This window comes from Syngnathus scovelli, chromosome 16 (genome assembly GCF_024217435.2).
Source record: "Syngnathus scovelli strain Florida chromosome 16, RoL_Ssco_1.2, whole genome shotgun sequence".
In the NCBI taxonomy this organism is placed as follows: Eukaryota; Metazoa; Chordata; class Actinopteri; order Syngnathiformes; family Syngnathidae; genus Syngnathus; species Syngnathus scovelli.
Genome location: NC_090862.1, coordinates 7,236,617 through 7,246,988, shown reverse-complemented (window position 1 = coordinate 7,246,988; position 10,372 = coordinate 7,236,617). Strand labels below are relative to the sequence as shown.

The 10,372-nt window shown below is 50.7% G+C and overlaps 2 protein-coding genes across 5 annotated transcripts; one reads left to right on the top strand and one right to left on the bottom strand.

Annotated features, from left to right (window-relative positions):
• Nucleotides 1-181: 181 nt before the first annotated feature.
• Nucleotides 182-6,507, top strand: mvp (major vault protein). Of its 2 annotated transcripts, XM_049744509.2 has the most exons (17): nucleotides 323-339; nucleotides 899-930; nucleotides 1,428-1,619; nucleotides 1,683-1,878; nucleotides 2,560-2,680; nucleotides 2,817-2,948; nucleotides 3,042-3,136; nucleotides 3,202-3,438; nucleotides 3,597-3,722; nucleotides 4,114-4,326; nucleotides 4,521-4,963; nucleotides 5,026-5,170; nucleotides 5,237-5,448; nucleotides 5,540-5,656; nucleotides 5,727-5,853; nucleotides 5,924-6,112; nucleotides 6,200-6,507. In XM_049744509.2, exons 3-17 carry the CDS (start codon nucleotides 1,453-1,455, stop codon nucleotides 6,317-6,319), a joined length of 2,640 nt encoding a protein of 879 aa, XP_049600466.1. In that variant the 5' UTR covers nucleotides 323-339; nucleotides 899-930; nucleotides 1,428-1,452; the 3' UTR covers nucleotides 6,320-6,507. The 2 variants fall into 2 exon arrangements, with proteins under 2 accessions (XP_049600465.1, XP_049600466.1); XM_049744508.1 differs by lacking the exon at nucleotides 899-930 and having other exon boundaries at nucleotides 182-339.
• Nucleotides 6,508-7,068: 561 nt separating this feature from the next.
• On the bottom strand, nucleotides 7,069-10,215 carry LOC125983360 (proline-rich transmembrane protein 2). 3 transcript variants are annotated; one of them, XM_049744544.2, is made up of 5 exons: nucleotides 9,959-10,215; nucleotides 9,161-9,327; nucleotides 8,793-9,091; nucleotides 8,583-8,715; nucleotides 7,069-8,513 (listed from the first exon to the last, which is right to left on the bottom strand). In XM_049744544.2, exons 2-5 carry the CDS (start codon nucleotides 9,285-9,287, stop codon nucleotides 8,494-8,496), a joined length of 579 nt encoding a protein of 192 aa, XP_049600501.1. In that variant the 5' UTR covers nucleotides 9,288-9,327; nucleotides 9,959-10,215; the 3' UTR covers nucleotides 7,069-8,493. The 3 variants fall into 3 exon arrangements, with proteins under 3 accessions (XP_049600501.1, XP_049600499.1, XP_049600498.1); XM_049744542.2 differs by having other exon boundaries at nucleotides 9,152-9,306; XM_049744541.2 differs by having other exon boundaries at nucleotides 9,152-9,327; nucleotides 9,959-10,214.
• Nucleotides 10,216-10,372: the final 157 nt, after the last annotated feature.

Below are 10,372 nucleotides of genomic sequence, written 5' to 3'. Positions count from 1 at the left end.
TCATTCTGGTCGCATCTCACTTTAGTGCACTTAAAGTATGCTCAGCCGTGGAACTTTACCACGGAAGACCAGATGACGTCACGGTGTGCCCTCAAACCCAAAATACGTTGTGATTGATTTGTCCAACAATGTAGGACCTACATGGCTTCAAATGTCAGGAAAATAAAATACATACGTGTGGGAAGTCACGTGAGCACCAGCCTGCTTGATTCCGGTATGGCGAAACCGCAGCTCCGCCCACCACAGGCGTCCAAAAAAAAAAAAAAACATCGTCGCAGTCTTCACGGTCGTGCCTCCATCGTGCGTCTTTGTGCCACTCGGACTCCGAAAAAGAAAAAGGTGAGGAACCTCAGAGGTTACAAATGACGATATTTCAAGTTTGTTCGGCCTGCTTGTTTACCCTCGACGCGTTAAAATATTAACATGGTAACGGAGGGGAATTGATGCGAAAGTGTAATTTAGCTGAAGTTTGACTAGCAAAAAGTCAACTTTATGTAGAGTTTGTCTTTGATTTTTAGCCTGGATGGGGTGTGTCGCTGACGTCATGGTATGACTCGGACTTTTCCAGTCGGTCTAATCTGTCAACCGGATTCTAAATCGACTTTTTATATCAGTGATACTTCCGCTTCCTGGGTCCTATCTGTGAAATCAGAATAAATTAAATGAATTGAATCCTTTCGTTAAGTTACCAACCCGGAAGATGGCACAAACACGCTGGTCAGGTTTGTGCGTGGATAGGTGCGCGCGTGAACGGGTTGGAAAGCTTTAGTGCCATGTTGGAAAAGTTGAAGTGAAGTCAGACGTCACGTGAATACTTGTAAGGTCACTGTTAATCGGAGTGGTTTGCAGCAGGAGGAATGTTTTTGTCTGACTTAATTCAGTGCAGCTTGTTCCGCAGCGGTCACCCTGTTATTGGCTCCTGTCAGTCAGGTAATGTTAGGCTCCGCCCCTTTACTGCCTCTTAAACGTTATTGATTATTTGATTTGATCGGTTTGATTTGTGTTTGTCTCTCGTCTGAACTTGATGAGTGGTCGTCACGTTTGATATATTTGGAATGAACTTAAGTCATCAGATTTCCTTTTCCTGTACATTATTGTTTGTTTATCTGGCGGTGGAGGGGTGTGTCTGTTGAAAGTTCAAGTGCCAAAGTCATTGGGCCACTCCTTCATCTTCACCATAGTTGACCTGTGTGTCTGTGTGCACTAACCTCGCCACATTCCTGTTTACGCCCAAGACATACACCAAAGGCGTTTCTAATGAATACAGAGCCAGCCTGGTCAATGTCTTGACCGAAAACTTTCTGAAACCCCGTGTATGGCCTCAGGACTCATGACATCACGACTGATTGCATAACAGAATTGCCTAGCAACTTTCCAGGGTCCTCATGACTGATGGCATACTCAGGCCCTTTGCCCGTCCCGTTCAGGTTCTGAGTGCGGGCTGTTATTGTCATGATGTCCAAGAAGTCCGCAAATCGCCCATGCGAGCCGGACGTCCAGGTGGACGCGTCCATCATCCGGATCCCGCCTCACCACTACATCCACGTGCTGGACCAGAACACCAACATCGCCCGTGTCGAGATTGGCCCGCAAACGTACTACCGCCAGGACAATGAAAGGTGAGAGGGCACGCCCGTGTGCCGACATCCCTCAGTTTTGCTCATGCCATGTGACTCTTGTAGGGTTCTGTTCGCGCCCGTGCGCATGATCATGGTGCCCCCGCGCCACTACTGCGTGGTGCTCAACCCAGTGGCGTGCGACGACAACGGCCGTGTTCTGTTCGATGCCTCCGGCCAGGCTAAGCTCAGGCACGCTGACCTGGACATCCGCCTCACCAGGGATCCCTTCCCGCTTCACCCTGGCGAGGAGATCCAGCAGGTGAGTTGGATGTCCAATTGGTCAAATGCTTCTATGTGAAATTGTCTGTCAGGTTTATTTTACTGACATATGTACTATAAAGTAAAGAGAAAAGAATCAGCAAACAGAAAACACAATGAGACAAGAATATTAATTCAAATGCTCGCGAGGAGTGCAGTACAACAATCTCACTACAGTAAATATCTGTATGCACTCCTGCTCTTTTTATTACGATTTGTCCGACCCACAATGTGAGACATAAGGGAGGGGGGAAAGCATGTGGGCTTTGTCTCGTAAGCAAAAATAAAGCACAAGGTGTTACATACTTATATGGCAATATCGGCAAAACAATTTAAGCGATCAGCATCTCTCTTTGTCTCTGTGATCAAAACAGGTAACGTGATGTTCGCTTGCCGTTCCATCTGAGAGTGTGAGACAGCAGTTAGACGTGTTGTTTCTGGGAAGGGTCTCGGTAGATGTTCCCTTTTTGCTGAGTTGTCAGTTGCGTAGCTGCGTCTTGCCTGACCCACCCATAATCTTTCTCTTCTGTTGCACAACATAAAAACCGCGAGGCCAAACAGCAAGCATGTATTGCGGTAAAGCATTGATTAGAGAACGCATGATAACATATATATAGATTTTTCTAACATTGTCAAATCCAAAGCTACCTGATTTGTTTGCTTTTTTTTTTTTTTTCTTCAGGACGTAACCCCCCTGCAGGTGGTTTACCCCAACACGGCGCTCCGTCTGCAGGCGCTGCTCGACTTCCTGGACGGCGGAGAAAAGCGCGTGGCGGGAGACGAGTGGCTCTTTGAGGGACCCGGTGAGCGCTTTTGGGAAACCCCCCACAGACTCAAGACTGAGGAGCTCGCTAAACAAAACGCAGACATAATTGTTGAAGTTCAAATCGGGGTTGGGTTTGGGAAAAAAATGGTTGTTTTCGTTGTCTTCCTCGTCAGGCACGTACATCCCGAGGAAGGAGGTGGTTGTCCTGGAGACCATCAAGGCCACGGTGATCGGCGAGAACCAGGCCATAAGACTGCGAGCGCGCAAAGAGGGCGTTGACCGCGGGGGAGTGCTCCGGGTTACGGGTGGGACACGCCTCTTTTCTTTTATCTCACTTCCTGTTTGTTTGTGGTGGCTGGAAACTTCCAAGCCTGACCTGGCACCCGTCTTATGTTCAGGTGAGGAGTGGCTGGTGAGCAAGGTGGGCGCGTACCTGCCGGGCGCCCACGAGGAGGTCATCGACATCGTCAACGCCTTCATCCTGACGGACAAGGTGCGCTTTTCCTGCGCTTGTCGAGTTCAAACTTGAAGCTGACGGTGTGACCTACGCCCCCTCAGAAAGCGCTACACGTGCGCGCACTTCGACCTTTCCGCGACGCGGGAGGTCACGATCGACGCACGGGAGAAGAGTGGCTGGTGACCCTGGAGGACCGCGAAGCTCATGTGCCGTCGGTGGCGGAGGAAGTGGTGGGCGTGGTCAACGTCACTACGCTCAGCTCGCGCCAGTATTGCGTCATTTTGGACCCGGTCGGACCCGACGGGAAACCTCAGCTGGGCCAGAAGAGGGTGGTCAAGGTGAGTCTCATTTTTGCATATTCTGAGAGAACTAAAAATCCAAAAGACATTTTTCTTTTTAATTCTACTTTATACGTCTGTTGTGTGAGCCACTCTATAATTTCATTTGTGCAATTTGAGAATTTTGAAAGCACTTGCTTTTCCATGTTGTCCACCAGGGGGAGCGCTCCTTCTTCCTGCAGCCAGGCGAGAATCTGGAGCAAGGAATTCAGGACGTGTTCGTCTTGTCTGAAGAGGAGGGCCTCGTCCTGCGCGCCATTGAGGCCTTCACCGACACCCAGGAGGTGAGCCCGCACCCTGCTGGGGGGCCCGCTGTTGCTCCGGGGCCACCTGCCACCTTGTCCAACGCTCAAAGTGGCCATGTTGTGTTTGTAGGACCCCATCTTGATTGTTTTGCCTCAAAGGCAAAAGCGTAAACATTCTGCTGAGGTATTTTGTGGGAAAACAAAAAAATTAACTAAGAGCAACATATGGGTGATTTCCTGTCTGAGGTGTCCCTCCCCATCACACCCCCTTGTCCCCCCCTCCCTCCTGCATGTCACATGATTCTCCTCCTCACCATTTTCCATCCCGCTTCTCCAGCGCTCCCCCTTTTCCTCCTCGCCCCGTCCCCCTTCCCCACGCACGAGCTCGCTAACCCTGGTCTCCGCCCTCCTGCCCCGTTCTCTCTGCCAGCGCGAGGAGGCGGAGTCCGACGAAGAGGAAGAAGTCGAGCGAAGCAAGCGTCGTCGTCACGGCGCCGTGATCCGACGCCCCGGCGACCGCTGGATGCTGCGAGGCCCCATCGAGTACGTGCCCCCCTCCCAGGTGGAGGTGGTACTTAGGCGCCAGGCCATCCCGCTGGATGAGCACGAGGGAATCTACGTCAGGGACATCAAGACCGGAAAGGTAACAACCCAACAAATTCATTCATCGGTTTATCAAATGAATTGATCACGATTGTGATAATCAGTAATTAGTTGAGAGATTTTATATCTGTCTGGCAATAGTCGCTCGGGCTGCGCAAAATCATTTGGAATAAATGTCAAGATTTTGAAAAGGTGCATAGCATATAGTTTGGCTCATGCCTCATTGCGTGTTAGGTGCGTGCCGTGATCGGCCAGACTTACATGCTGACCCAGGATGAGGAGCTGTGGTCTAAGGAGCTCCCTGCCAACGTGGAGGACTTACTGGCGTCCCCCCGAGACCCTCTGGCCGACCGCTCCAACAGGAGGAACCTGACTGAGGATCTGGGGGGCAAAAAGCGGGACAAAACCCTGGTGGTCTCCTTCCGGGTCCCACACAACGCCGCTGTCCAGGTTTATGACTACCGGGCCAAGAGGGCCCGCGTGGTCTTCGGGCCCGAGCGAGTCATGCTGGGGCCTGACGAGCAGTTCACCGTCCTGTCGCTGTCCGGCGACAGGCCCAAACGCGGCAACGTCATTAAAGCCATCTGCCTCCTGCTCGGACCCGACTTCTTCACCGACATCATCACCATCGAGACCGCCGACCACGCCAGGCTGCAGCTGCAGCTCTCCTACAACTGGTGTGTGTGCCGCAAGAAGGCTGTGCGTGAGCGTGTGTAACGTCCCGCCGTCGTCCCTTCAGGCACTTTGACGTGAAGCCGCCTGTGGACGCCGCGGAGGCCGCCACCCTCTTCTCGGTGCCGGACTTTGTGGGTGACGCCTGCAAGGCCATCGCGTCACGGGTTCGAGGCGCCGTCGCCTCCGTGCAGTTTGACGACTTCCACAAGGTTTGCTGACTCCTTTCTGTCTCTAACACCAATGCAACATTTTTACACGTCTTATTCCCTCGGCAGAACTCCAACCGCATCATCTACTCGGCCGTGTTCGGCTTCGACGAGAAGCTGGCTGTGCGGCCCAGTCTCCGCTTCCACCAGAACCGACTGGTCATCAGCAGCGTCGACATCCAATCGGTGGAACCTGTCGACCAGCGCACGCGCGACGCCCTGCAGAAAAGCGTCCAACTAGCCATCGAGATCACCACCAACTCGCAGGAGGCCGCCGCCAGGTGACCAAAATCGCCCGGTTTAAGAATGTCAACCTGTTCAGTGGACATTCTGCCTTCTTGACAACTTAATTCTGGTCGGCAACGCCCGCAGGCACGAAGCTGAGCGTCTTGAGCAGGAAGCTCGCGGTAAGCTGGAGCGGCAGAGGATTACTGACCAGGCGGAGGCCGAGCGGGCCAGGAAGGAGCTCCTGGAGCTGGAGGCCCTCAGGTGACTTACTCTCAGCCTTCACGGCCGCCCGGCCGCGTCCTCATATTCATCTGTCTGCATTGTGTCTCAGTGCCGCCGTGGAGAGCACCGGCGCCGCCAAGGCCGAAGCCCAGTCCCGAGCCGAGGCGGCCCGCATCCAGGGCGAGGCGGCCGTCCACGAGGCTAAGCTGAAGGCCGAGGCTCAGCGCATCGAGGCCGTACGTCGCCGCCAACATGTCACGGGCTCAGAACGTGAGCTTCCCGCTCAGAAGCACTTGTGCTTTGCAGGAGGCGGAGCTTGAGCGGCTGGCCAAGGCTCGCCAGCAGGAGCTGGGCTACAAGAAGCAGATGGACCTGCTGGAAGTGGAGAAGCAGGAAAAGCTGACTAACATCCAGAGCGAGCACTTCCGCCAGCTCGTCACCAGCCTGGGCAGCGACACTATCGCCGAACTGGCGCGCGCCGGACCCGAGCTGCAGGTACGGCCGATGAGGCTTTGTCAAATCATGAATGGTTGTCTTGCTCAGCCATCTGTCACATGACCTCACCGCTCGTCTCTTGTCTAGGTGAAAATGCTGCAGGCGCTTGGCCTCAAGTCCACGCTGATCACGGACGGCTCCTCCCCCATCAACCTCTTCACCACCGCCAACGGCCTGCTGGGGGCGCTGCCGTCAGCTGCGCAATGATGCTACAGTGACCAGAGAAGTGGAAACGCACCAGAGCAAAATCATATCATCGCTAAACAAAAATTGCTCAAATATACCCAAGGTGAAGGAGAAGGCCATCTGCATGTATATCGGCACTGCTTGCACATGTCTGTCCCTTTAAAGGAAATGAATCCTATGCAAAATAAATCCTCCTGCGTTTCATTTGATTTTGTAAAATATATTTCTCAAGTTTTTTCTCCCTTCCTCAGGATTATCATGCTTGCTGATGAGCTGATCATTTGAGTCAGGTGTGTTGGAAGGGTTGCCGAGTTAGCATACTCGCCTCACAGTTCAGAGGTCATGAGTTTGTGCTTTCTATTCAAATCAGCAGGAGGAGGAGGAGCTAAAGAGGTCCATTACATCAAGTATTTTCCTCGGTGTCCCATCCGGACGTTCCTCCTCCTCCATTTTGTTTTTTTGGTTTTTCCAAATTGTTTCATTTCATCCTGTCGACTCATCTCAGCCATTTTGTTAGTGCCTCTTTCTCCCTACTGCCCCCACTTAGACAGCCCCCCCCCCCCACACACACACACACACAAACTCGACGGCACACACACACTCTGAATAATTTATTGGAGTGATGTGGAACTACCGAGTGGATGTCGTGTCTGCATCTCGCTCGCCTCTCTGTCCCAGAATGACGGTTGCTGTGGCAACACGCTTTGGCGCTTGCGACTCCCTGAAGTTTAATCTCATAATCATCAATAATAGTGAGATTTGATCAGCAGTCACATGTAAAGAGAGCTTTATTTTAAAATCTTATAAATCTGTGCATGCATAGATAGACATCCCATAATAGTCGTGAAGCAGCTGAGTGGGCGGTACAAAAGAGAATCGAAATAGAAAAATACAAAGGTCACATGTTAGAAAATAAAAGTAGTGCAAACGGTGTTGCCGTGGACGCGTTTGAACATTCAAAAGATTCTCCAGATAAAAATGTGAGCAAATCAAAATGAAGCATTTTCTTCATTTGATCAAAGCAAGACCAAGTCTTGCTAATAACAGTTTTGGTCATCAAAAACGGCCGTGTTAGTTTCAAGTTGGAGGTTGTGTCAACAATTTTGTGGCAGATGGAAACAAAATCAAACTTTCATGGTTGAAAATAGGGAGTTCATTAAAAATAAAATCTCAAAATCAGAATGTAAACAAATCAACGTAAGAAGCCATAAGAAGTTTAATCCAAACATTTTTGGTCACTAATACTGAAAATGGTCACGTTAGCGTCAAGTCTGTAAACAATCGTGCGGCAGGCAAACTCGTCGATCGGAATATGATTTTCATGCGCGCGCAAGATCAAACTGCGCCCGGGATAGCTCGGTGGCGCAAGTAAGTGGTTAGCATAGTGTTTATTAGTAAACCAGCATGCTAATTAGGAGTATAACGATTAATTGATTAATCAATTAACAAATTATTCAACAACTATTTTGATAATCGATTAACCATTTAAACCTTGTTTTTTTCCAAAGTGGAAAAGTGGCAGTTTCCTTGTAAATGTTCGCTTATTTTGTGAGTCCTCTGTGAAAGCAGACTAATTGTGTCCTTTCAAAATAATCTGCTTTTACGTTGGAAAACAATGATTAAGATTTTTGCCACAATTTTCTAACGGATGTTACAGTACAAACCAGGAACTGAATCAGAATCAATTTATGTTTGTGCTTTTTCTGCACGTTTGAAATGATGTTTTTGAAGAAAAGGATGGTAAACAAATGCATTTATTGGATTTATCCATTAGTCGAAAATAAATAATCGAAGGATTAATCGATGATCAAAATTGTTGTTAAGCGCTACGCTTATTTACACAGTGCTACTGAAAAGAGGCCATGTGGCAAAGGTCGGAAGCATGCAGCATTACAGGAGTCCTCCGTGACCCAAGCGTGTCCGCTAACATGTGACGAGCGGTCGCCATGGTGACACGGACGGCACAACTAGGTGGAAGGAAGGTTTGTAAACATTTAAATGCGAAAAATGCTTGTTTGGGTCGCTTTCGTCGGTCATGCAGAAGACGTTCTCCGCCGCTAACATCGAGGGATGCTGTGGGTCTCCATGGCAACAAGGGTTACCGTGGCGGAGGTAGAACATCAGGTACATGCTCGTCGTGCAGGAATTGGAAGTCAGCGCTGGAGGTTTCCCGGGTGGAAGGGGGCACCGGCTCGTTATCCCGATTTTAAAATCACTGTGGAAATCAAACAAAACTAAATGTCTCGTTCTGTGGGTGAAATTCTGAGCCTCAGGAGCATCTTACATTCGCGGTTGAGCGCGATGGCCGCTGCGATGATGGCGATGCCCCCCAAGATGGCCACCACGGACAGAATCATGGCGTTGCGGCCCAAACGACGGGCGCCGTCCACGTTCCCCTGTTGCAGGCTGTTGCGAGACTGAAACGACATCGCTGATCATATTTAAGAGATTTACCCGAGACTTGAGACAAGTCTCGTAACATGCTAGCACCCACCATGACGGAGAAGGTAAGGGCCACGATGTTGATGGGCCACAGAGGGCAGAAGCAGGACAGGATGGCCAGCATCAGGTAGTCGGGCGGTTTGGAGCCATGGGCTGGACCCTCTGGCACGGCGCTGGGCCGGCGGCCGATGGACGGGCGCGGACTGTTGAGCGACGGCCTCGGGGAATTGGGTGCCACTGAACCAGATCGGCTGCCTGAACGAGGACGCCCGTTGGCGTGACCCCCTTTGGACGGGCTGGACGGGGCTGTGGCTGTCAGGGCGCAGGGTGCGGCAGGACCCACACCGTTACCTGGGGGGGGGGAAGTGTCAGCGTTTCTCATCAGAAACCAAGCGGGAGGCGTTGGCTTACCAGTCTCACCGTTCACTGCCAGGTGGTCCGTGGATCCTGTTACAGGGGGTGGGGCTTGTTGGACGCCGTCGCCCGGTTGGCACGTAACTGCCGGGCGCTCGTCCTCTCCATCTCCCAGACGCTGTGACTCGTCCATGCTACTCAAGGGGCGGGGCCTAACAGATGCAAATGGTCAGCTGGGAAGAAGAAAGATAGGCTTTGCTGTGATCTTGAATTGTGTCATCTCAATGCCTCGCCCTAAATAAACTCCGAACAATGCAGAAGATTTATCCGCAGCCAATATTAAGTGCTGCGATACGGATTTGACGGTAACGACGGCCAGCTGGCAAGAAGTTGGGACACAATTCATTCTGACTGAACGAACGGACTGACGGATGATTTGCTTCTGACGTGGAATCTAGTGCAGGTTCGATTCCTTGTCATTGATGACAAATAACTTCTGCTTCTTCATCTTTTTCTTCACGATGAAGACAATGCCAGGCAGACGCAAGAAACGCTACCTGGTGGCGGCTCCTTGCCTCATCTGTGATCTCACCACCAACCACACCACATTTTATTCTGAAAAGCCATCAAGGCGCAGAATGAATCAACCACACCTCACATTTGGACACCAAAAGAACGTTATTTACTTTAGACCCTGTCCACACACCCGCGCCAGACCAATGGTGCGTGTGTGTGTGTGTGGTGCAGTTGAAGGTGTGATGCCCCACTTAGGTGATTGCACACAAGTCCTCACAAGAGCGTGGACTTGAAACATGAAACACACTCAAATGAACACACACACACACACACACACACAGTTCTTACCTGCTCTAACAAACCAGGAGCTGCAGAGTGTTCATCTTTTTGTGAGCAGAAGAAAAAGCTGTGATCCACTGATTGTCAGTAACAACAATGATCAATAATTATTTCCATTAATCATGATAATTATCATTGTTTTCATGTGGAAAGATGGTGAAATGGAGTCCAAATGCTGGAAGGGCTGTTGAGGATGATGAAGACAATGAAGACTCACTCTACTGCAGCTTGACTGCAACAACTGCAAGGGAGGGGAGGGTGTGTGTGTATATATATGTGTGTGAATGTGTGTGTGTGTCAGTGTGTGCGCGTGTGTAAGCGGGTCCTCTCTAATTGTGTAAACGTCAAGAGATTGACAGTGTCAGCCACGTTTGCCGTAATTATCCTTGATCCCGTTTACTAAATATTAAGCAAGGGCAGAAT